We start from the raw sequence: 27,034 nt of genomic DNA on the forward strand, positions 1-27,034 counted from the left end.
ATGCCAATGTTTGTGGGTGTGTGGGGTGGTAAACAGGGATGCGTTTGCCAGAAAGATTTATAGCACAATTTTTCTTCTTCTTCCTCGTTGTCTTTAACATCCTTTGTTTCTCTCACTAGAACCTGAAAGCTGTATTTGCTGAGTTTAACTTATGCTAAGCAGAGCAGCATCCACAGTATACAATACCAAAGGAAGCGTGAATAATAAAGACTTCAAATGACAGGCACACAGCAGGGTTAATGATAAAGGTCAACTTGCCAGCGTGCAGCCAGCAAGTGTAAAGGCCAAGTGGCGCGGGGGCCACGATTCACATGGGCTCCAGGCCAATATATGGCGGCAGGACCCACAGTTTTACAAATCAGATGAGAGCTAACTCTGCAGCGGAATACTCCCAGAACAGCCAGCAGACGCTCTTCACTAAAGCTTTTACTAGTGTGCTACAGCAGGTTGGCGTTGGCAGTGACTAACACAGTTTGATACGGGAAAAGCTCCGAGGCCAACATGTGTGTAAGAAGAATGGAAGCGGATGAGACGAAAGGCAGAATCTAAAGCGCAGAATACGCCACAGAGGCTGTGGATTTTCAGTAAAACACTCTCATCGCTGGAGACAAGCCAGATATTCAAGTGCAGCAACTGCACTGTTGAAAAACAAACATGAAAAATGAAAAATGTTATGAAGAGGGACAGAGGCTGTGCTTAAGGGGCCAAGCAAAGCTTTGACAGGAAGGTGTACAGAGAGAATGTCAACTGAAATCTTCACCTACAAAAGTAGAGAATTCTTTGTTCATAAATAGCTTTCATTGCTTTATTTATTTTCTTAAAATACCTCAATCCTTTTCTAATTTACTACTTTTTTCATTGCACTAAAAAAATAGTTTTTCTAGCATTTTCGCCAGAAACTGAAAAGCACAAGAAGATTCATTGAAGTCGTAGGTAAAAAGAAGTCAACTGGACTTGGTTTATCTTTTATAAACCAAGTCAATTCCGAGTATTGAGAAAGCCTCTTGGAGAAAAAGTGAAACATCTTCAATAATAAAAGATAAACCAAGTGCACTTGACTCCTTTTTACCTACTGCTGCGATGGAATCCTCCTGGATGAATGAGAATCCACACATTCAAGACGTTGTCCTCAGATGTATGAGACTCCCCCATCTGATCGGAACGCCGTACATGTAAATTTTAATGCATTTGAATAAAACTAAAATAAAATTCAGCAAATTACAATCGTAAAAACTGCTTAACTCTTTAGTTTTATTTTTTGCTATTATTCCATCAGCCATTTGCATTTTATGTAAAACCCTTGAAGCGCTTTTCCTTGAAAGGGAAACCTTTAAAAAAATGCATTCATTTGATAAAAGCAACTGAACAAATTGTGAAAGATAAAAAGGCAGACAAAATCTTTGAGATCATTTATCTGAAAGTAAAGGCAGTAATGTGAAGGGAGCGGGGGGTTCCTTGTCTTTCATGCTCTAAGGATGCTTTTTGTTTGATAGCAGCTAAATAAAGGTTAAAGGAAAAACAACTATGGTTTTGAGAAGTAAAGCTTTCCAAGTGACACCGCCATAGGTTAGCGTATATACTTTAACACTTAACCTTGTTTTCAACACGTAAAACAAACAGACTGATATTTTGATAGAGCACTGTGTACCTCGCTTCAACATTAATAAGCAAAACCAGAAATAATACATAAATAAGGCGCTCTGGATTGTAAGACGCAGTCGTTTTTTTGAAAAAAATATTAAGGCTTTTTAGTCATCAGGAGTCATTTCTCCAAGTTTACATGTATTTCTATTTATAATTACTACGTCACTTTGTTGGACCTCAACTTTAAATTTTGTCTTGTAAAATTCTAAGTCACTGTTCTGTTTTATATTTGTTTTATGTTATAACTTTTTTCATGTGTCGCATGCTGGTCAGCAGCATGCGACACATGAAAAACATGTTAAGGTCACATCCTGATCTTAACGGGTTTTCATCTGGTTAAATTTAAGTTAAAAAAAGGGCATCTTACCATGGGTAAAATATAATAATTGAGATAAAGGCACTTAGAAAGAATTTTACCTTTCTCAGGCAGCTGTAATGTAGGCTTGTACTAATCACTTAATCATTGTCTTTCTGAAAGTGGAAGTTTGAGATGATCGGTCCCACAGACAGAGCTAAGCAGGCTACATTAATTAAGGAGTTCTTACAAAAGCTATTGGGACCAATCACCTTATTTGAATTCTAGAAAAAAAAAAGGCTTTTAGTCTTTTCTTTTGTTGGAAAACATTGCGGGTCAAAGTGAAGAAAATTAAAGAGATCTTTGAGAAATTAAAAAAAGGAGTGTTCAGAAATTGCTGAATAAACCTCAACTTCAGGCACATAAACGATGTAACAGTAAATGCCTGACTGCTACTAGAAATATGTATGGAGAACAAAAGTGTGGTTGCTTTAATTTGACCTTGTTGTAGCTGTCATGGTAAGTTGCCAGTTGTGGTTTTATACAAAAGGTAAAGCTAACACATTCAGGTTCTTGTAGTTTAAATATATATATTTCAAGATTCAATTAATTTCATGTTTGACCCCAATGTTTTTACACTTTTTTAATGCCAGTTGTGCAGCAACTGCCTGGATAAAAAGCTGGGAAGACAAAAATAGCACAATAACAAATAAGCTACGATATCAGTGTCAAGTCGAAGGTTTTATGTACATTTTTTATGTATAGATATAAAGAAAATGCATAAAATAAAAAAGGAGGACTACATTAAACTGCATTAGAGATATAATAAAACACCTAAATGTGGTGAAACTTCTCTATCCTACAATAAAAGTCCACGAAACCTTCACTAATAAAATAGATATTATTAGAATTCTTTAATGTAAGAGTTGACCTCTGTTCAGTGTTTTTCAAGTAAAACGTAGATTCAACAACTTCATAAAATAATGAAAATAATATATTTTTTAGGGCTTAAAAATGTACATGGAATTCCCAGACTTACACTAAGTTGTTGAAAAAAATTTACAGCAGTCTGTCACTGTGTCTTATTGTCATTAATGCTACATCATAAAGTCTCATAAACTTTGTAGAAACATGTACACACAATCCTAATAATACAATATCTGTTATGATTACTTGTTGTTGTGGAAACATATAACTTCAGGAAAAATATGTAAAATCTAAGATATAAGCAAAGATGGTCTTTCTTTAAGGCCATGGTGGAAATCAACGCACTATTGTCAAGGCATCTATATTTAGTTTTTTTTTTAATCTAAAAAAAGGCTTATGATAAATACAACACTGTCTAGCCCATATGTGCTTGACATGAGCATCTGGATACGTGGGCGGCACGCAGAATTCCATTCATGTTGGCTTACAACAACATTCATTCCGGTATCGTCTTATTCTTTACATTTCCGTTCAGAGGATTTCCTCTTTGTGAGGTTAAAAAAAAAAAAAAAAAAAAAAAGGATGGTCAGAGAAGATGGAAGAAAATCTCACGTGAATCCACTTTGATGCCAGAGGAGTAGAATTTGGGCGAATCTGAGTCGTAGCTATGGATCCTTTAACGGCAGAATGTAGAGGTGTATTAAACCTCTCTGTTACCTTGCTGAAAAACTCCTCGGGTTTATTCATTTTATAAAAGAAAAAACTTTCTATAGAACTTTTAGAAAATGAACCTCCATAGGGGAAGGATAGTATAAATAAGTAATAGGCTCTGTAAGTTCCATAGGAACTGTTTCATTCCATCAGTTTGCTGATGGACTGCAGTCTTGGATGGCATGAGGTGTGTATTTGATGGCCGGCTGTGTATCCTGCAAAATTAAAAAGCACCTTTATGGTGAAGCATCTTAAGGCCCCAAGCAGTGGCGATTCTCCCCGAACAGGCGGAGTCCTCACCTCTGTCACATTTTAATAATGCAAAACTCCCACTCGAGGAGTGTGATGAAAATAACCCTATCTGTCTCTCATTCTTGCTCTGTCTGATGCAGTTCATGCAATTGTGCAGAATTTCTAAGCCTCTGTCATTTAAGACGCACTCTGATGAAAATGTGTTTTAGTGTTTTCAATGTGTTATTGAGGCATTTTTTTAATGATGGAAAATTTAGCATAAAATTGCATTTCTGAGTATTTCTTTATTCAAATACTTGTCAATCAAGAGCAGAAGAAAAAATGCAGTTTGAAACTGATTGTAGAAGCTACATAGAAAGTAGGATGGGCTCCCTGCTCCGCTCCATTCTGATGCACCCACTTGTAGATGATTAGACCCATATACATCAGGGGAGGGCAAACTCTTTGTTGTGTCAGTCACAAAGGGTTCTAAAATTTGGCAGAAGGGCCAGAGCAGGAGCAGAGGGATGATGTGTTTTTGGTAATCCACCTTTTATGAGAAAGAAATAGCATGCATGGTTGATATCAGGGAAAAACACAAATTATAGAAACGCTGCGTTCATATTAGTGTTGGAATAATCAGAAAATCGACTGTCGGACTTTGAAAATATGAAGAATCATTTCCTGTATCTAAAAAAAAGTCAGAAAATTCAACAATAATAATTTATTCCATTTTGGGGGGCCAGATTAATAGTTTAATGGGCCGCATATGGCCCCTGGGCCATGGTTTGGCCATCCCTGATGTTTATCTTTGGCAAAATCCGAATTCTTCCCCTATCCCTGTGGCTTCTCCCTACCACTACACTTAACCCTCTAAACGGAGATATATGAAAAAATAGTGTCCTCAAATTCGGATGTTACTCCCACTCGATGACATCATCAATAGTCACCGGTCAGCTATATTAGCTAGCGTTCAGAAACACATAACGAAATCAGCTTTATAATTTAAAAAAAGTCATGCTGAAACAAAAAGTCATTACTTAGGTTTAAATGTAAACTTCTGTGCTTCAGAGCACACACATCCACAGGGCGGAGGGCTCTATATCCCTGAGCGACAAGGGTTAGCTCTTCAAAAAACGATTGTGGACACCCCTTTCTCTACAAATTCCTCTACAGTTAGAGGGGCAGGGAGACGAATTTGGATTTGGCCTTTTTTTCCCCCCCACCTCTGAGCTGACATCTTTTATGTTAGGTTGGGAGTGTGAGGGGCTTTAACCCACAAGAACCCATGATGACTGTAAAAAAAATACAGTATTTTCCGGAGTATAAGTCATAAGAGAAAAAAATGCCAAATCAAGAAGAAGAAAACCATATTTAAGTCACTCTGGAGTAAAAGTTGCACTTTTGGGAGAAAAGTCCGACATTTCAGAACCAATCCATGAAGACTAGCTAAAAAAATAATTAAATACCAGAATCATTTGATCTGTATAAGAAAAATATTAAAGTTTAAAAGGAAAACAATCAGATTCTCTTCCATGTTTGTTTTGGACGACACTTCTTCTGCCACTAAATAGCAAATAGTTATACTGAGGCGCAGCGCTCTCTAGTGGTTGTTAGAGTAAACAACCGCTGAAAGGGCAATCGATGTTTTATGGGGAAAATAACAAATAAATGAGCCTATTTATGTCTAAAAAAAAAACATATACAAGTCGCTCCTGAGTATAAGTCACACCCTTGGCTAAACCACGATAAAACCTCGACTTATACTCCGGAGAATACGGAATCTGAAATGCTTTGTGAACTTGGTTTGTGTTTTTTTTTTCACATAATCTTATTTTTAAGGAAAAACAGTCCTGGTTCTTTATGGGTTAAGCTAGCAGGAGAGCACATAAAGCAGAGAGCTCTCAGCAAAGGGGAGGGGAAAGGGGGCGGGGTTGCTTCACATCAAGAGTCCTGCCCAGAACTCGAGATGAATTTCTAATGAACTACTGCCGCTATGTTCTAGAAAACAACTTTTTTTTGGCTAAAAATGGCATAATCATAGTTAAAAGACCACTGAGAACAATTGTACAATAGACCAAAAGATGATTGGAGTGGAACTTTAAATTCGTTTTCCTCAAATGTCCGTCCACCTTTCCTTAGCAATCTCTTTCGCCATCACCTCAGGTGAAACAGTCAAGACGCCTCCTCAAAGGTCATCACCAGTCTAACATTTCCCCCCTCCTGTTTCCCCCCCTCCTTCTCTCACCTTGTCATTTCAACTTCTCCCTGACTTTGCCCTCTCTTCACAGTGCTGCTTGCGCCGGCCCCTCTGATGCAGCCCTTTGTGGTGCCAGCTGTGGAAAGCGTTCCCTACACAGCCAAGGACTGCTGACCTTAGTTGCCACTGTGATTAATAGCTCTACAAGACAAGGAGCCAGCCCAGCCAATATATATCTACACACACATTACATACCGGTCTGGGGACACACCTCATGATGGACAAATCTTAACCTGCACTGAAATCCCGTCAACACAATGCTAAAGAGGGTAAACCAAAGAGAGAGGCGTTTTAACTTTACATTTTCTTCTTTCCTCTCAATATTGATCTTACAAGCTGCACTGAGTTCATCTGAAAGATGGCTTCAGCTTGATAAGGCAGTTTGCTTGAGTGTGTGTTTTACCCCGAGGAAGAGAAAAGGGGTGTTTGTACTTTTTCTATTTCTTCTTCTTCTGTTTCAGCTGTGAAGTTAAAAATCCTTCAAGGACATGTGAACTAAAAAAGAAAAACGGTGTTGCCGTTAGGAACCCTATGCTCTCTCCCACAGCGCAGCATAAAGCAAAACTAAAGATTTGAGCAATGAATCACCCCAGAACACAAACAAGAGGCCCAATACAAGCTGGAATTACATTAAAGTTATATAAAGTCTCAGAAACACTAATATTTACCTTCAGGTGTACAATAGATCTCCCCAGTGTCATCTCCTGACAGAATTATCGCCGTTCAAAGGCTTCATGCAGCAATACACTGTTTCTATTTAATTGATTCTCCATCTCTGTGTCAATGCTTGTAGAAATAGAATAGTAAGTTGCAGTTTACCCAGAGTGCATTGTTTTTCCACAGTTTATGCTCCAAAATTTTCTGGAATTTTTAGATATATTTATTGCATTTTATACACTGGTTTTATTAACTTTTATAAAAATGCTTTGAAGCTTTCAAAGATTAATATTAAAAAGCATGAACATGTGCATTAATACGATGAAAACAGCAAATCAGCTACAGCACCCCAGAGTGTGTTATGTAGATGCTGTGCATCAATATTAGAGGTTGAGGGGACCTTCAATTTATACATCATGCAGATCAAGGTTATTTTGAAAGTACCCTCAGTGAACCAGTCCCAACTGGCCACAGCAGATTGCAAAAAGCAGCAGTCGATGTGAATATATTTTGGGATTTACTGGTACAGCTGTTAAAGGCCACCAGACTTTAATGGCAAACAAGAAAGTCAGGGATTCACGCCTGAATCAGAAAAGTCTGTTGGTTGAAGCTTAAATCAAATATGGAAGACAGCTACGCATGAAGGGTATTGTAAATTAAGAAATAAAATAATCTGCAAATTGTCTACATTTACTTTAAAAAATACAGGATAACATGATTTTTAAATTTTTTACAAGACAAATACTGTTACAATGTTCTATATTTACTCAAAACAAGTGTAAAGTTTAAATTATTTGCTAATTTCTGAGAATGACTGATAAAATGACCTGGTTTTCATGTTATACATTCTGTTAGGTTGCATTAAGGAACATAATTTGTCAAAATAGGCAACAATACCAGTATAGAAGACTTGAATCATTTTATTTATACAATATTTGATAAATATGTTTATTTCCTAAAATATTTTGTATATATTATTCTAAATACTTTAAATACATACTTATTTGTGTACCCCTAAGCACCAGCTTTATAGAGAAGTTAATTTTGTAATAAAGGTGACTGACTCTGAACTCTGAACGACAGAAATGAAATTATGATATTTTTGTTTGCTTGCACTCCAATTATCTTTTGATCTGTTGCTAAACAGTTCCCAGTGTTATTTTATTTTTTTAAATTCGGAATATGTCTTTTTTTTAGCCAAAATAAAATGATCTGTATTGTTTTCTAGTTCCGGCAGAGCAGCAGTAGCTCATTAGAAATTTGCCTCTGAGATGTGGGCGGGACCATTGCTGTAGAATAACCCTTCCCCCATTTTCCATCATCGCTTTACCTATTCAATAATTTCTCCTGCTAGCTTACATCACTACATACTCCCAACACAACATTACCTATGCAACAACAATGGCTAGCAATATTGGAGGGAACCAGCTGTACAGTTTTGTCCCAGGAAAACAAAGATGTAATAGATTTCAAATGGATGCATCAACCAAGAATTTCAACCAAGTTTATCTGTTATTACAAAAGCTTTCTTGATCAAAGAAAATGACTTGCTGGAACCACTAAACAAGCCGAGTCTTCTGGAAAACCAATTAACCTGCATGTGTCCCATCTGTGTTTGCAATAAAAATGTCAGAATATTTCAGTTAATAATTAATGGTTAGATCTGATAAGTTTCACAGCTCTGCAACCATTTTAGACTGAAGATAAACACAAATACCTCCACAAAAGCGTTGGATAGTTGGTATATTTGCTATTCCACAATGCCAGGATTTGGAGGTAATAGTTAATGCACTTCTCACAACATGGAAATCACTTCACAGCAAACATTTGCCTTCATGTTTCTTAAAAACACCACTGATCTGCAGCGAACAAACAACATTTTAGGTGTTTCAGGGTTCACAAAAGGGGAATTTTTTCACTTAAAATTACACTTGATGGCTCCATACTTCTTACTGTCTAAACATTAACCAAACAAACAGTCAACACATTGTGAGAGGTTGTTTTTTTTTCTCTCAAGGGCCTAAATGTAGATGGTTTATCACTCAAATTTGGTTAAGAATGAAAGGAGTGAACAGCATTCTTGTATAATGTATATAGCCTGAAGAATAATGTTGGTAAAACACTAAGACACAATCTTTAAAACATATAAAAGGTCAAGTGTTTCTGGCTTGAATGGTAACTATTACGCTTTTGTGAGAATGAAATTGTCCATCTTTTTGCTGCTCAGTCACACGACCAAAATCCCAGCATGGGTCTTTTGTCTTAGAGGAGCCACTAAAATGTGTGCCGGTGACGCACTAATTTATGTGCACTATGGGTTTGAATAGGAATAATGTTTACTAATGCTTTCCCTGCGATTGAAAGCTGGAGGAGAAGCACATCTTTCATCAGTGAGACAAAAGGTCAAACTTTCAGCAATAAAGCAAGCCAGCCTTAAACACTGACATAAGGTTGACATTTTCCCTCAGCGACTCTCTGTTTCATGTGTACATTTCATCTTGGCTTCTTTGGGTGAAGTGTACCATTTTCACATGAGATGCTAGAGAATACCCCTTGACCAGATGAAAGCAGTTGTTGTATTATGTCTTTGATGTCTTTCTAATGCACATTTACTGTTTCTGTGAACGCACTGCAGTCATCTAAGCATGTTTGCATCTGCGGACCTAGAGAACAAGGCTTATTTTGCATAGCGAAAAAAAAAAAAAAAACACTTTTTTGTACGACAAAAATTATTTCTTAATGTCACAGTTTCCCAAAATGTCACGCTTATGAAACATAATGAGCTTTGTTTGGTTTCCACGTGTTCAAGGATGAAGGGCAAGGGCAAACTCTCATTAACAATGCAGAAGCTATCTGAGTTCAAGCCACAACAGTGAAAGCAGATTTGTTAATTCACTGTCGAACACCTGTGTACAACCTCATATTGCAGGTCTGAGCAGGTGGTTGGAATGAAAAAAGAAAGTCTAATTTGGAGGTGAGATAGGAACAATCTAAAAGTCGAAGAAAGCCTGTAGCAGATGAAAAAAAACACCAGAAGTGTGGCTTAATGATATTAAATAAATCAGAATAATTGTAACCAGTCATTAAAGGCAATGTAAAAAAGAAATCCCCCACTGCTTTAGTTATGCTGTGTTCACTTTTCCCTTTTATTTTAGGAACTAAAACTAGAGCAGCTTTAGGCAGTGACAAATTCCAAACAAATTATGTTAAAATGAAATGAAATAAGATAATATATTCTTGTGTTTCTAATAAAGCCTCGGCTTGTAATGGATCATTTTAAGCAATCTGTAGCAGCAGACTGGGAATTTCTGACCTAAGGCCTAGTAAAAGTTGAACATTAGCCCAATCTATAAATGTAAGCAAATGACAGTTTTATGTGTGTCCCTTTTCTTGCAGCACAAGTCCAGACTTTTTCTTTCAAATTTCAAACATTTTGTCGATTCATTTTTTTACTCAACTGCTTTCTATTTTCCAGGATAATTTCTATGTTTTGTTGACAGACGAAGGTTTCAGTAAAACACAGAAATCTTGCCTGTTACAGGCTGGGCTTGTAGTGTGAACTAGTAATGAGGAGTCCAAACATCTTATTTTGTGGTGCAAGATAAAAGAAAAAAAAGACATAAACAAACATCCAATAATAAAAAAGGTGCAGAAATAAATGTTTGACTTTATATTCTAAAAAAGAAAAAAAATATATTAAAAATTTCCACATTGCCTATCATTTGTTGTGCCACAACCACTGACTGTAAATAAGGAACTGGACTGAGTGCATGTGATGTCTCCAATAGAAAATGACTTATGTCGAATTCCAAAAATATTAAATTGCCAATTTTTTACAATATGGACGTTGCCATTTTGGAGAAAGAAATAATCAGAAAGCAGGGATTGGTCCGAGTCCATTTGAGTCAACATTTCTATGGCAACCCATCTAACCAATCAGGGGTAAGCTTGTTGGAAGGTCACACCCCTACCACTTGAAAGTGGGTTCTGGAGAATCTGTCAACTAAATTTTGCAATTGTTAGACACAAGACAGTATTTTCCACACTTTATGGTGTACTTAAGTATTTTTTTCTGTTAAAAGTAGTGTTTTTATGAGTTGCAAACAAGATTTGGAGTTATTGTAAATACATGTGTAGCGATGTTGGACAGTGATTTTTATTTTTTTTTTATGCATGCATATGTCAAAAGTTGAAAAAAATAGACCATTCAACGATGGGTCACTATAAAATCCAGTGCACCCTATAGGGCCGAACATTCTGTATTTTGATTAGGGCATCTGATTGGTCAGTTTATAAAAAAAAAAAAAAAAAAAGAATATCAAGAACCTATTAAACAGAAAGTTGCAGAGAAAGGATGATTATTCTGACAAATGTAATGACTGAGTAATAGCTGTTTATTTCTCTATAGAAGTCTATGGGACTTCTGCTTTTTGGGACCTATTCCTATGTGGAACGTGAGGGGGAGTGGTCATTAAGTCAATTTCTCGTAAGCAGAACTAAAATGTTCAAAATACACCCTGCCGACAAAGTGACACTCTTCAGATCTCCAAATATTTAGCACTTGTTTTTAAAACCATTACACAAAAACATAATTCTCTTCTTTGCCATCCAATATCTCAGCTCTTTATATCTTTATATTTCACTGCATTGAGCTTTGATCAATAAAGAGTGCCGAGAAGAGCTGTCCTCTGAGAGATGCTGAAACAAAAGGCCCCATCTTGGTCCCGTCTTGCAAAGCCAGACATTTGTAGCAGTGCGTCTGGCACTGCAGCTTAAGAGTTCATTTTTCTGGCAGTGATTTATAGAAGAAAAGCATCAACAAGCTTCTGCAGACTGAAGCATGAAAACCATTACTTCAAGTCCTCAATCCTCGGCATTAATAGGATGAATCAATGTTTTTGTTTCTCGCTTAATTTGGATGTTTTTTCATCCAAATGGCAACGGCAACAAGGAAATATCCATCTCAGCTCCCCTCCTCGTAACAAAAGAGAAAGAGAACTCACTCTGCCTTCTCTCTGTCTTCCACCTACTGTTTGAAAAGTCATTTGCTCTGTGCCAAGCTCATACATCAGATGTTAACTAAAATGACTAAGACTCAGAAGGTTTATCCAGGGAGACTCCTGCTATGGAGAGGTTTTATTTTAAGTCAACTCACCCTTGGCACACTGGAGGCTGTCGTGTTGAATTCTAGTCTATTGTCAGTTGGAGGCAGATGCCAACCGCGGGACCAGATAACACACAAATTAATTTTTAAATGACAGTCTTTTTTTTTTTACTTACTAAAGAATACTTTATAAAAAGTAACCCTGGGAGATCCTTCTCTCAGCTCCTAGGATTCCCCCTCCAAAGATCATGCCAGAATACACTAAATTGGTTATTTCATCTGTGTTTACAAGAGTCCAAATACATTTTTACTTTCATGTTACAGCAAAGACCAAAAATCCCATTTAAAGAGATTACTACAGAGTGAGTCTGGAGCTTTATATAGCTCTGACAAGTGCGTCTTACAGTATTACTACCTAACCAACATCCTGCAGAGTACAACATTGAGGTTAGGAGGCCATGAGCACAGTGGGCGCAGCTGATCTCTCAGTGGACCTCCGCTGTCATTCTGCAATGAAAAAAGCTACACAAACCAAGGTGGTGGATTACATTTTCCTCTGGATGTTGGTCGCAGAAAGCAGCAAGTCTCCAGCTGCATTACTAACACTTAGGATAGATTAAGACCGGAAAAGTCCCCTAGTCCGGACTGAGTCTCCTTAATTTGGTCCGGATCGAGTCCTGAACCTTGCGTTTGGTATGTATTCAGACTGGAATGTATCGGAGATTTATGTTTCGAACCACAACTAGTAAAGATAACCACGTGACTGAAGATCTCTTTTGTCATTGACCAGGGTTTATGAGAATGGGGCAAAGCAACAAGAGGAAGAATAATTTAAGTCTTAGGCTTTGCAATCCTTGTTGGGCAAGTTAACTTATTCAAACATTATATCTCACTGACCAATTTTGAACACCTGTATCCTGTCGGGTACAAAACTTACTTTTGCTACTTTGGTACGGCGGAGGCATGCTACAAGGCGGTTACTGAGGAGACATCAACGTACCGTCTCAGCTGATAAGTGTTTAAGACGTATAGATTATTGAGAAAACAGTGTAAGAAGCAACGTGTGTCATTCATCCAACCACATTTCAATAAGTTGCTGTTGCATCGCTGCTCCAAAATTGTCTGCAGTTCTCCATTTACCGGCTACAGTAGCCACTTTGGTCCAGTTATTCCGCTCTGAGCATGGATCGTTTTCCGACGGAGGAAACTCACCGGAGCTCAGTCTGGTTGAAAACAAAAAAAGAACACCTTGAAAGATGGATCCGAGAAAGATTCCGTTCCCAGACCAGGGTATGCTTTGGTGTATTCAGACTCAAATTAGAGGGGGAAACGAATTCTGGTTTACTTTAAGCAGTCCTAATGTATCCAGTCCATTGACTGTAGAAATCACTGGACATATCAACGTCTCCCCTCTTGAGGTCAAAACAGGATGTACCCGCTGGTTTCAAGAAGGTCAAAATCCCATAGACTTTCAATGAGAAACAGACAGCTATTTCTGTCATTTTATTTGTCAGAATAACCATTTTTCCTCTGATGCTTTCTTTTTGATATCCTCTTTCTAATCATATTTTTTTAAGGTATGTTTTCTTCGCGAGTTATTCAAGTTACAAACCGGCCAGTCAGATGCCCCACCTCCAACGTTTGATTGACAGATTCTCCTGAGCTGTTTTCATTGGATGGGGTGTGGACTTTAAACAAGCTCACTCATGACTGGCGACAGTAGTTCCTCTAAAAACGTGACTCAGACTGGCATGGACCAATCACTGTTACAGGTTACAAAATGGTGGCAGACAAACAGGAACCCACTGTTACGAGCTTTGGCTTCATTTTGTGAGGGCTGGAGGTGAAACATTTTCTATGTTTGACATCAACACCTTGTTTTGTCCAGTAAAATAATACATATCTATGGTCCAGTCTGAATACACCCTTAGACTCTTTAGTTGAAGGAAGGAGCACAATGGAGACTGGCTGGAACACACAGGTTGCACTGAATATCTTGGGATAAAAAAAAATAAAATAACAGCAAATTAAATCAATTCTGCCACAGCTTTGGCAACGACGGTGCTATTTTAACACACAACCACTCAGAGGGTTCAGCTTACTTAGATCGGATCTGAAACCATTCTTTGAGAGGAATGAATAACTGAAGCAGACAGCGGTGGCGGGTCACAGAGAAGACCGCCGCGCCACATAAAAGCAGCGATCAAGGAGATATAGAAGATAAACATCAAAGGTCACAAACAAACTGCGTCTGCCGTTAAAAACCATCCACAGGAACACACCATTACTGACCGTTGGCCCTACAGAGCTGAGGCATAGAATCTCACCTTGAGTTTGGACCAGCGGAGTGTTCTTTGTTAATTTTTAATGCATTTGGAAACTACAAATTAAGTCCCTCCCCCCAGTGGACTGAGAAATTGACATGCTCTGGAGAGCCAGTGAGTAATTATATTTGTAAAGAGCAGTGATACAAGATACTCCCCCCTGACTGGGACTCATTACACATCATTAGAGATGAGGAGAAACTATCCACATGCGCAGACATTGTGTGCACTTGAAGACACACATACACATGCACACACATTGTCCCGCTCTTTCTCTCTAACACTCTGGTACGGATCCATGGGCAAAAAAAATCCAAAACACTGTTAGTCTTTGGTAAACAAACCTCTGACCCAAACAGATTGAGACCAGGCTGAACAGGACAGACGGAACGGCGTAAAACTCCGTACTCGATAATTCATCTGGCAATAATCATACAGCGGTGGGTCAATAAGTAATTAAAGATAAGAACTCAAATGAATTCTCATTCATCTTAACAGGTTGAATTATGAAGGTTTGCAAATGAGGCCTCGAGAAATTTGTGCTTTCACCCTTTGAAGCAATAATTACTATTACAGCAGCATCGGACCAGGAACTGCAGGGGGGTGTGCGTGAGAGAACTGCACCAAAAAACTTAAAAGACTCCAATCTAATTGGAAGTGGAGTGGAGGTGATTCAGCACATCTGAGTCCATTGAGTGGAAATGGCACCTCTCACATCGATGTTCATAGAATTTCACCTAACTTCACTGCAGTTTTTGATCAATAAAACTAAGATAAAAATGTAGCATGAATGATTTTTTTTTAGCTAAAATAATGCAAAATCTACACATTTCAACTGATTAATCAATTTCCTTTTAGAAAATAAAAGAAAAACAGTGAGAAAAGATGACAAAAAATGTAAACAGTTTAACTTAAATAAAAAAAGAAGAGTTCATTTTAATATATTGGTTTAAATTCCCAGTAACTTGTAAAAATCGTGGAGTTAAAATCTTTTAATTTTGCAGTTACAAGCTGCAGTTTTTGGCCAATTGTTTCCCTGAATTTGAGATTCAATTAAATATTTAAAGTGTTGTGAGTATTTCTAAGGTGTTTACTGCATTAATAATGAGAAATCCAGATTGCCCAGGGATGCTGGGAGAGCTATGTTAGTTTTGGAAAGTGCAGCTGGAGCTGTCTACTTTCACTTTTAACTCATTATCTTTTCTAATTCTCTCTCTCCCTCCAATATTCCCTCATCTCTTTAAGCAATCTAATTACACAGGCTATCATTTGTTCGTTATTATTAACCTATTTACTTATTTTGTACCACCATTTCTTTATCATGAAACAGCTTTTTTCTGTAAACATGCAATGAAAGAAACTGAAAGTGCAGGATTTACCGTCAACTGGGAGTCGTTTGAGTTTGCCCTGTGCATACAAAACACATGAAGCTTTCAGCCTAAATGTGTCTAATAAAATGATTTAATTTGCTTTATTTAATTTCATTCCAGCCAGAGTCAAAGCGAAGCTAATACAGTTGGCCATATCATGAAAACGTTGTCAAACAAAGGTAAAATTAAATCACAAAATGTCAATTTTTCTGTCATTTTTGGGTTTAGGATGGACTTTTTTCTCTTAACTCCATGGTAATTGTCCTATGCTGCTCTGATTTCTCCATGACTTCCACTGTTTTTTTAGTTTAAAGCTGGACCACGGGGAGATTATCAGACCAAGCCACAAAGACGGACATTATCACTCAAGTACATGCATCACTTCCCTTCTCCTCATTGGTCAGCATGGCTGCTGGGGAGCTCGGCACGAGTGTTGCTTTGAGGACTGCTTGTGTCTTCGAGTGTGCCTGTTTTCCCAGCGTCTGCATTTGAGCACGTGACTGCACATGTCATGCGTGTGGCTTGCTTGTCCGACTGACCGCGCCTGCAGTGTCTCTGCCGACACGAGCACTCGTGTGCGTGTGAGAGCGCTCCGAGTGCTTGTCTGTGGCGTTTTGTCGGCGCGTGAGCATGCATGCAGGGTGACATTTGGCAAAATGTGGCGGCTGAGAGGAAACATCTGACTCATAATTGAAGTGCCATGAAAGAAATATGGTCATGAATCTGTATTAGGCTTATGTGCTCAGCTTTAAACCAGCGGCAGGGGCAGGAGGCGGCATGCTGAGCCAGTCCTCTGACTACTTTCCCCCCCTGAAGGCTGATTGCAACGCTCAGAAGGATACTCCACAAAAATGACAGAGGAAAACACTGTGTATTCAAGGCAAGCAATCCTGATGACAAAATCGATAGGCCGTAACTCTCTCATCTCCATCAAAAAGAGAGTCTTTGGATGAATGTGGTTGTGCCTGTGTGATTCACCCACAGCAATCATCTCAATGTCCTGGAGGATAAAGCAGCACTCCTCAGTCACCCTGCAGCTCTTGACATGTGCAGCTCTGTAAGCAGAGGCAGAGGCAGACTGCTCTTTTAAAGATGTGCCTGCATTTATTCTATGTATTTCATGTTGCTCCGTTTTCTGATGAAAACATGTGAATCAATAATAAATTGATGGTGTCTGTTTGGCCTGATTCAACCCACTATTGGCCGTTTAGCAAAAATATTCTTCAGCAGTCCCTCAGGCTTTCCTCTGTCAAGACAACAACAGAAAAACACTTATATAGCTTATTTCTGCAGGCCACTGACCTCTGTTGTGGTGCAATTAAACACATATCAATGAGCTGCACTGGCCCACTGGGTTAGGTGTTTTCATTAAGATGAACACCAAAGCTGTGGTTTATTCTGAGTCAATACAACACGGACCACAAATTGTCAGTAAATAACAGTTTTTACCCTGGTTACCTCACAGAAAACATGTATAAAAAGAATTCTAGAACAGAACTATATCTCAGAGCATGTATCTCTCCTCCTCTTAATGCTTCTTCCATTGTGGAACAGTGCAACATGACTGTGTGAAACTACTTTTTCTTGAAATTGGTTTGGACCAATAACCAGCTGTATACAAATGCACTGTCATCTACTGTTTGTACAAGTAATCAATCTTTCAGTTACTTTCACAATATATGTGCTTGCTGCAGGGATAAACACAGAATGATGGAGGTGTCCGTGCCTGCTTGGTATTTGGCCACATCTTTTGGTTTTTAATTGGTGGAAAGCTGCAACATATTTTTTTTTCTTGTATGTCCCATAGGATGTACTTTTAACCCAAGGTTGTCCAAAGTCAGTACTCGAGGCCTGCTGGTTTTCCAGAAATTCTGCCTTATCTGCTTATGCAGTCCATAAGAATACAGAGGGGCATAAAAGAGTATACACTCACAGGCCTCTTTATTAGGGACACTTATCCAACTGCTGGTTAACTCAAATTCAAGACCATGTCCCTTAAGGTCTGGCAGGGAACAACTGGGAGAAGTTGGATTTTTGGCACCCAATATCTCCACAGTTTTTTCACCCCTTTAATGATTTTTTAGAGCAATGAAACCCCCAGATCTAGATTTGACAGTTTTTTTTATTTATTTATTTTTTTATGAGCTCTCCAACATTTAAGCATGTAGACATGGTCAAGATAATCTGCTGCAGTTCCAACCGAGCATCATAATGGAGAAGAAAGGTGACCTAAAGCCTCGTTTTCACTTAGCAATCTGGTCCGGTATATATTTTGAGCGTTTCCATTGTAAAAGGGACCCACTGACAAACAACTAAACTGCACATCTTGAAAAGTGGAACGGAACAGGACAGTTGTGGCAGAGCCGCTGTAGCCACCCGTTGATTGGAGACATAAAAAAGCTAAAATAAAGCGCTCATTTAAGCTAACGGTTCCAATATTTGTAAGTATTTGGGTCTTTGCGGTTTCCTGTGTAGTCTTTTGGTCACAAGTCTGAGACGCTATTGTTATACATAATAATTTTATTTTATTGTCATTAATGGCCCGATGTTATTTTGCGCTTGTATAATTCTCACAAAATATATTTTTAAGGAGAGAAAATAGAAAGTTATTTAAGGTTTAAGTTGATGTATTCTGGAATAATATTCCTGCCTATAATAATGTTAAAAAGTTAAGTTTTAAAAATGTAGTTTTAGTATGTTCAATGAATGTTTATCCTGTCCGGCCTGCAACGTAAGTGTGTTTTGGATTTTATCCCCTTGTGTGATTGAGTTTGACACCCCTGGTCCACATCATGCATGAGGTTTGAAAGCAAACCGCTTAATGGGAGCAAGGCTAAACTGAGTTAACAGAATCAACTGAACCGTACCATACCACTCCTTACCGTACCGTACTGGACCACTCAGTGAAAACAAGGCTTAACTGGCTTTGAATGTGGAACGTTTGTTGGTGATAGGTTGGTCTGAAGATTTCAGAAACTGCTGATCTACTCAGATTTTCACACGCAACCATCACTAGGGTTTACAAAGAATTCGCTGAAAAAGAGCTGAGCGTCAATGTTTTCAAAAATTTTAGGTATCTTTATTTTCACTCCAAACTGCACAAAGACCAGAGAAAACTGGGACATGGCATAAAATATTAGCAAGACTGTAGCATGGGGACAGTCGAAGTTTAAATAAGATTGATTAATTTCTGCTCCTATTGACAGAAAAATCATATAAAATACAAGTGATGGGAATTTTAGCTATTTATTGTTGAAGGGAGACCATTCCACTCCAAATTACGATTGCTTTCGCTCAAAATCTGTTTTTGGAACACCTAGACAACAATGATGCTGTTGGTAAGAAAAAATGCATGATGTGTTTTGTGTTTTTTGTTGTGTTAAGGGAATGTTACATTCATGACACCCTGTAGGAATGGGAAAACACAACACTTTGCAAGTCATTGCTCAATGTCATCAGGTGAAAGCAACCAGAGAAGAGCCAAGAATCCTATGCAACATAAAGAAAAACAGAGCATCTGAGGTTTTTCTGCTTTTGTTAGGTTTGTTAGTAAGAAAAAAAGCACAAAACTAGCTCCAGTTGTCAATTCCATTACAAGCTGCCAACATTTTGGACAAAATCTGCAGCAATCGCTCATCAAGCAAGCAGGAATGGACTGTTCATTTTCTATCCAAGTTCTCTCCGGCTGTCCACAGCCACTCTAACTGTGAAAAATAAGTGTGGAGGTAAATCAACTGGGTTGCAGGCATGGATGTGAAAAGTACAAAGCTTGTGTAGTGCCTTAACAAACTCCATTTTGTGTCTCTGCAGCTGTTTCCATGGAGCTCTCTGTCGCTCACTTTTGCACTCCTTTTTTTTTTTCCTCTCTAACCCACCCCACCACCAAATACACAAAAACAAATGTCTAAAAGAGGATTCAGTGATGTGCGCAAGCCAAAGCTAAAGCAGGACCTCAAGTTCCTGCTAACAGACCCCTGTTCTCCTATTCATCTCTCAATAAGATCATCACATTTTGGTTTGTTACTCCTATTTCCTAATTTTTTGTAAATCAGAGTCACACTAACTGAAAGTGTAACACACTAGCGCTCCTTAAACTACACAAGTGCACAACTAAGTCAACTACAAGCACAAAAAGAGCTCCATGTCAGTGTTTTATTTTTTAAAGCCCTATTTAGAGTGGAAATGGCAATCAGCAGTGCTCATTACACCTTAGGCGCTCTGCAAAGACGCCCCAGAAAAACGCCCTTGAAGGGGGAGAGTTGATAGAAAGAAGGAAAGAGGACAGAAAGAAAATCAGCTTACCGAGGACTCCGACGCGATAGTTGAGAGTGATAACAATGACGTTTCCGTAGCTGGCCAGGACGCTCCCATCTATCATGTTGCCCGTGCCCTCCATGTAAGATCCTCCGTGGATGTAGACCATCACAGGCTTGGCCCCAGTGTCTCGTATGTCTGCAAGAGTGGCCATCATTAACACATTCACAATGTCGTCAACCCACTCCGATCAAGGGTCAGCTCAGATTCAGATACAGCAGTTACGGCTAATGGTGGCCACAAAAAAACAGGCTGACAGTGTTGTCTCAGATACCAGCTTTCTGCAAATGGACTACCCCATTAAATAGAATTGATAGGATTTTCTTACACATGTTCTCTGTAAGAAGCAAATGAATGTCCACACGTGTTGAACTCTATTAGAATAATTGTTCATCCCAATTGCAACTTCTGCTGCTTATTTTTCACCACACAAACACCAATCAGTTTGGATTGCATTGGGTTGGCTTCAGGAGCACAGCTTCCTCCTTACATGGACACTGAAAACTATTAGGCAGAATAAACACAGAGCCACTCTGACACGTCTCCTAAGCAGTGAAAAGGCTAATCTGGTTTGACAGTGATACGGGGAAAACACAGTAGCTAATTACACGACTCTACCTTACATCTCTTTTGGAGTTGTCCTATCGTGCTGCCGCAATTTATTTGCACAGTCCAGCTTGGATTTACAGGCTGTTCAATTTCTGCTTCAGTTTTGGTTAAATGTTGTTTTTTAACCCCTCCAGCAGGGTTTGATACCCAGCTGGAGCGACACTCCAGCCAGATAAAGTACATCCAGAGGTAAGGAGAAGAAAAAAGCCTCTGTCTGAGGAATAGACTGCATTACTGACTGGTTAGCTGGAGCTGGGAGACAAGACAAGAAACTCTCTCTCATTTTCACTCCAGCTCCCCCGCGTTCTATGTAGCTTCTCGCCTCCTCCCCTCACTTTGTATCGCTTTCACTCACAGACTCTCTCCTGTCTCTCCCTGATTCTCCCCTGCCTTTCCTCCATCTCTGTCCAACTCCCTGCATCGCCTTTTTTTTTTTTTCACATCCAAAGCCCTGAGAGTGGTGAGAATGAGAAGAATAAGAAGGGCAACAAGTCAAGAAGGTAACAGATAAAAAGACTGGGACACAAGAAGGAAGGAAAGAAGTAAAGAAAGAAAATCAAGGAAGACACTAAAAGAAAAAGTAATAAAAATAAGAACTGCAATGGACTGAGATTTGAAGTGTGCCATTGTATTCTGGTTGCTATGGTGACTGAGAGCCAACATCAAAATCCTCAAGGACATCTAAGAAAGGACAACATCCTGTATAATCAGAATTCTCTCCATAATATAATACAAAACTTTTAAAGCAGGGCATAGCCTGGAGTCATACAATTATTTTAACCAACCGTGAGTGGTACCGTGATTAGATAAAAATCAATGACTTGCATATAATGTGGACTTATTTCTGGCTTCTTTTGTTATCTTGCTGGTATCTGAGAGGGCTACACAGTGAAATGTGATTTAAAGCTGACACTTCTCTGTACAAACACTTATCGCTGACAGGAGGAGGAGGGGATGCATGGGGTGAGAAAGGATGAGCAGTACAGTCAGAAAGGGGAGGGGAAGGGGAGGTGGAAGGATTGGCAACAAGTCCTACACGAGCTCTTGGAACAAATGTGCCACAGATACAAAGAGGATGGCGGAGAGGCAGAGAAAGAAGGAACAGGGGGACGAAATAAGAAGAAAAGAGATTAGTCATGTCAATGTTATCAGTCACCTCTTTTGTTGATTCACATTGTGTCACCATGACAACAGTTAAATCCCTCTGGGAGAGCGATACAAAACAACTGCACTTGTTCAAATCTGTTTGTTGAGTTGATCTGATGTGCCACTCCAATATGATGTGCACTTTCTCAGATTTTCTCATCAGAGGAAGAAAGACATGCAAAAAATTGGCAATCATAGTTTTGGTTTTCATCCTATTTTTTTTTTTTTTCAACAATCGGAACTGTTAGTCTTTGATAAATAGGCATTTTCAACTGTACATAAACAGAGCTGCTCATCAGGGGCAAAACATAATTAGATTGACCAGTACATTACAAGCAACAAGATCCACTGTTGAATGAAAGACACAAAGTTAGGCTCATAAATACACATATTAAAATATTTCCATTAAATTTTCATGCAAAAAGTACTGAAAGATCAAAAACACAAATAAACTCATGCTTGACAAAAATAGGAGTGATCTAATGTAAAAAGCAGAACAAAACATGAAATCAATGAGTGTACAGAAAAACAATATTTTTGCCTTTCAGTGCTCAGTGAGACAAATCATGCAATGACAGCAATGCAGGCCTACTTTACTTTTTCTTACAAGTGTGTTTGTCTATTTTTTTCATTTAGGAAAGGAGAAAAAAACAACTAAAATGAAATATATAGTCTTTGATAGCGTTCACTTTGCTACTACTTTGTCCACAAAAACATACAGCTGAAAGACCACATCAAATATCAAACTGAATTGAAAACAGTTTCTATCACTGTCATGTAAATGTTCAAAGTTCATGGGTGATTCTCCTTAGGAGACATTAGCCTTGTGTTTTTGCTTTTGATAGGGGTAATTTCAGCTCACGGCTTACTTTTGTACATTTTTTTTTTTCATTTCTAACAGTTTGCTCAGAAACACTGGTTCATGGTCTCTGTCCATTTATTTTTTTTAATCCTTTTTCTGTGGTAATGCTTTGATGTTTACCTTAGTTTACCTTAGTTAGACTCTAGAGATGATTTCTTCAGGCTTTATCGTAATTACTTGCTTTCTGTTTTTTATGTTCATTCTGTCCATCAATTAACATTTCTTTTCTGCATGTGGTTTGCTGGAGCGCCAACCAAAGCAGAGGCTTAGCCTTCCGTCTCACTGACTACCTATACAAATTCCCCGGGGGGGATATTGAGGCGTTCCTGGACCAGCTGTGAGATTTAATCTCTCTGGCGTGTCCTGGGTCTATAATGGGGCCTCCCTCTGGGTGAACATGCTTGCAGTGCCTCACCAAGTAGGTGTCTGGATGACATCCTGACCCGATGCTAAAACCACTTCTGGCTCCTTTTAATGCAGACAAGCAGAAGCTGTACTTCCACCTTGTTGAGGGTGGTAGAGTAATCCAGCCATCTTACAAGGGAAACTCAAATTCCACACTTGAATCCAAATAGTGGACATTCTTTTTGTTTTCGAAAAACAAAAATGGCTTTTCTTTTTTGTTGGAGGAACAATTAGCAGGAAGGTGGAATCTAGTTAGGATTACAGTTTGGTTTAGGGTTAATAAACCAAATGGTTCCTGAGTCTGCAGCTCACCTCTCCCCCAAGGGAGGAGTCAAATACAGAAAATATATTTCACACACCTAGGTGCTTGACAACTAATGGAGCTTTAACCTTGACTTTAAATTTGAATACATATGACCAACGACAACATTTAGCCTTGGATGCACTTGAAAAATATGTGGGCAATGCAGCAATGTGCATCTTGGTTGAGCATACAAAGTGTGGCCAACATGAATGTACATTTGCTTTTTTTTATTGTGTTGCAAACAGCAAGTTTTGGAGTCACAATAACATTTATTTTAGCTGTGTTGTTTTAACATTATGCAAAAAAAGTTTGGGAGTTACAGGTACTGCTAATATGCTAACGCAGCTAATTCTTCTAACGTGACTAACGCTTTTAATGAGGCTTACGCTTTGAACGTGGCAAACTTCTTATGCAGCAAATGTGTATTACAAACAAGTTCTAGAATTACTTTGAACGGAGTTAATGAGTTGTGACTGACTGACGGACTTATCGCTGACTCTTTTGTCTTACTTAATGAGCCTAATAGTTTGGTTCCCCTTCAATAAGACATAAGCTTGATAATAGACCATTCATTGATTGTCCGCCTTATAATCCGGTTTGCTCTAAAGTGCATAAAATATGGTCATCTGCAAAGATGGACAACCATTTGTACAAGTTTTGCTTAAATGTTCAGACAATCAAAAATAGCTGGTAATGGTAATGTATCTTAATGGTAAATTGGACAGACTGTTTTAGAAAGAAGGACAGAGAGTTGAATGATTGCCTGATGAAACCAAGCAAGGCTTTAAATCATATGGATGGTCCATCAGAAGATAATACTAGATTCATGAAGCTGAGGCCACAAGATTTGTTGGTTTACAGCAGATCAGCCATAGGCAGAGGAGTAAAAAAAATCTACTTCAGTTTGATACTCTGTTTCAACTTCAGCATACCATACACCTCTTACTATGTTGTTTATTGATTTTAGGTTTTTTATAGTTTGAAGAGTTGGCTTTTTAATCAAATTGGTTGTGTTATGAATGTGATCATTTTGACGGTGTGCTTATTAAGAACCAAATCCAGTAAGGAGTGATTAAAAATTTTCTTTTCAGACACCGAGGAAAGTTAGGCCTAAAAGTACATCACAGGGCTTACATTATTAGAAAGTACTGGAGGGCAAGACCTTTCATATGTGCCTTCCACTGCCTCTGGACTGATTGGAGTGTCAGTGGGAGGCATAACTCAAGCCTGAGCTGAGTTTTTAAGTGTTGCTGCTGCCAGTAAAACCTACCAGGGGGGCTGCTTCTCTCCTCCGCTTTCTTATTTCTTTCCTCTACCTGTACCTCCACCTTTTTGCCCTTTATCTCTCACTGCATTGAGAGCAGTCAGTCATATATCCGACAGCGAGTGCCCCGAAACTTGCCTTGACTCCCCGAAAGGTGACAGCACAAAGCCGAGTTCAGATAAGTGTTGGTGGCTTTCACTGTGTCAATACTTTGGGAAACATGGTGGCTGTCAGCGGCTATCAGTGAGGTCTGAGGTGGAGGAAAAGGGTTACAATGTCCTGAAGAAGCAGGATGTGACATGCACTCTACTTGAGTGCTGGTGTTGGGCTGGGCTTTATAGTTCATTCATGACAACTCCATTACCGACCATGTTCACATTTAGGGGCAGCTAATAGTTCTCTTTTTCTAGGAAAGCAGCAATAGAAATAAGCTTTAACTGTATAAGCAATACATTTTTGGTGGGGAGGAAGAAACGGTGGAAAATAGAAACAAAATGTGGTTTTCCAAGGATGCGCAAAGTAATTCCAACAAAAATGTTAAAAAATCAATTTGACTTGGCACAGCAGTTATCACGACTGTTATTCCTGAAGAGTAACCTTGGTAGATTATCTTTTATCTTAAAAATCAAAAGAAACGCTAAAACTTGTGTGCATATCAGGAAACAAAACGAATCAAAGCTAGATCTACTGTAACTTACATGTTATTGTTCACCTTTCGACATATCCTTTTCTGAGTCGGCACTGCAAATCAGCTTTTACTGATCTGCACACTTGGATTGGCAGAGTTTTATGCCGAATGACCTCCCTGACAAAATCCTGTATTTTTTCTGAGCTGGGGACCGGCACAGGGAGACTCAGACTCAGAGAAACCAAAGCCACAGTGTAAAAAGTCTCTAAATCCCTTTGTATAAAGTTAGAGACGCACCCTTTAATAGATGATTAGCCCACAGTGTTCACACCAGACAAACAGGGAGGGACTTCTATGACTTTTTCTGTTAACTAGCACCTACAGTTGGAGGATGCTTGGTGCAAAATGTCGAAGTGGTGCAAATCTTGCGAATCTCTCAAATACTTACTACGGGCTTTTTCTTTCACAACTCTATTCCGATATATAAAAGACTTGATGTCATATAATTCTGCTCGAGCACAAACCGCAAATATTAATTTCTCCTCCATGACCAATTTTCAAACAGTTGGTACTTCCGTGAATTAAAAGAGGCGTCCGTATGCTACAACCAAACCCGAGTCCCTAATTGTCCAAAGTTCAACCTAATTTAGCTTTCAGTGGGCATTCAATGGCCACAGCAACGTTTGATTGATTGATTGGTTTATTTCAAGCATATTGCTTGAAAAGGAGTGGGAAGAAGCAAACTTATATAATCACACCCCTTACGTCATGTATGTAGAGCCCAAAAATGCTTGTAGAAACTTGTGTATCTATGCTTGAATGTGATGGTGTTAAACGTGGAAGCCCGAAAACACATTTACGTGTGTTTACATTGACTTTTTCTTGAAAGTGATGGCTTGAACTCTCATCGCCAAAAGAGGAGTAAATCCTAAGTTTGTTTTACAGTTAGGAAGCTCATTCTGAGGCCAAATCCAAATTCTTCCCCTAGCCCTCCGGCTTCTCCCTACCCCTTCGATTGTAGGGAGTATTTGAAGGGATAGGGGTGTTGTTTTTTTTAAGGGCTAACCCTCACTGCAGAGGGATGCAGAGCCCTCTGCAGTGAGGGTGAACCGCGACTATTGATGTCGAGTGGGAGTGATAACCGAATTTCAAACACGTTTTTTTCTATAACTCTTCTCTTGAAGGGCTAAATGTAGGAGTATGGAGGAATCGTAGGAGTAGGGGGAGAATTTGGATTTGACCTGAGAGTCAACCTCCTGCGGATGACTCCACTTGATTGACTTTACTATATGTGTAGCAGAAGCTCTGCCATTTTGTCCTATAAAATACCAACCCTCACAACAAAAAGCGTCTGTTCTACAACACTTGTGTGCATTTAAAATAAAAAAGAAAGACTACTAATTGTTAGGGTTAAATGAGTCTTTTATCAGAAGTTCTGGGAATATAAATAAGCCAGGAGGTAAAATATGTCAGCTGACCCTTCTAAGGAACTGTTCTACATCTTATATGTCTGTATTTAAAAAAAAAAAAAATCATCTAATTGGTTAAATGACATGAGTGAGAGCCTCAGTAAATACTGACATCACTCCTGTGAGGAATGACCTCTGTGAGGAGTGATTTCCATGGCTTATGTGTGTGTGTGTGCTAAACATGACCAGGAAAACAGACGTGTTCTGGAGATAGAAAGAAGAGATAGATGGGGATAAATGCTGGCTGAGTGAAATGAGAGGGAAGACACTGAGAAGTCTGAAAGGCTAATAGACAAAGCTCCCTGCAGCTGGAAGAGGAGAGGGGGCTGCCTTCCCTAAGACTCCCAGACAGCTGTTTGCTTCCCAAGTGAAGAAGGAATACCCCTTTAATCTTTCAAGGAAGCTTGCTGGCCAAGCCACAAAAGCTGCTGTTATTCCACACAAAGCCACTGAAGTTGTGACGACAGCTCAACATGTTTCAGTGCTGCACAAAGCCTGCAGACATGCTGC

General features: G+C 38.9%; 1 protein-coding gene across 2 annotated transcripts in view; it reads right to left on the reverse strand.

The window, feature by feature from the left end:
• nlgn3a (neuroligin 3a) overlaps nucleotides 1-27,034 on the reverse strand; it is a 169,538-nt gene that overhangs the window by 80,114 nt on the left and 62,390 nt on the right. For both annotated transcript variants that reach the window (XM_024283177.2, XM_024283178.2), the window contains one exon: nucleotides 19,826-19,975. In XM_024283177.2, coding sequence (XP_024138945.1) covers nucleotides 19,826-19,975 — 150 coding nt within the window. The remainder of the gene's footprint in view (nucleotides 1-19,825; nucleotides 19,976-27,034) is intronic.

The sequence above is a fragment of the Oryzias melastigma genome, linkage group LG10, assembly GCF_002922805.2.
Source record: "Oryzias melastigma strain HK-1 linkage group LG10, ASM292280v2, whole genome shotgun sequence".
In the NCBI taxonomy this organism is placed as follows: domain Eukaryota; kingdom Metazoa; phylum Chordata; class Actinopteri; order Beloniformes; family Adrianichthyidae; genus Oryzias; species Oryzias melastigma.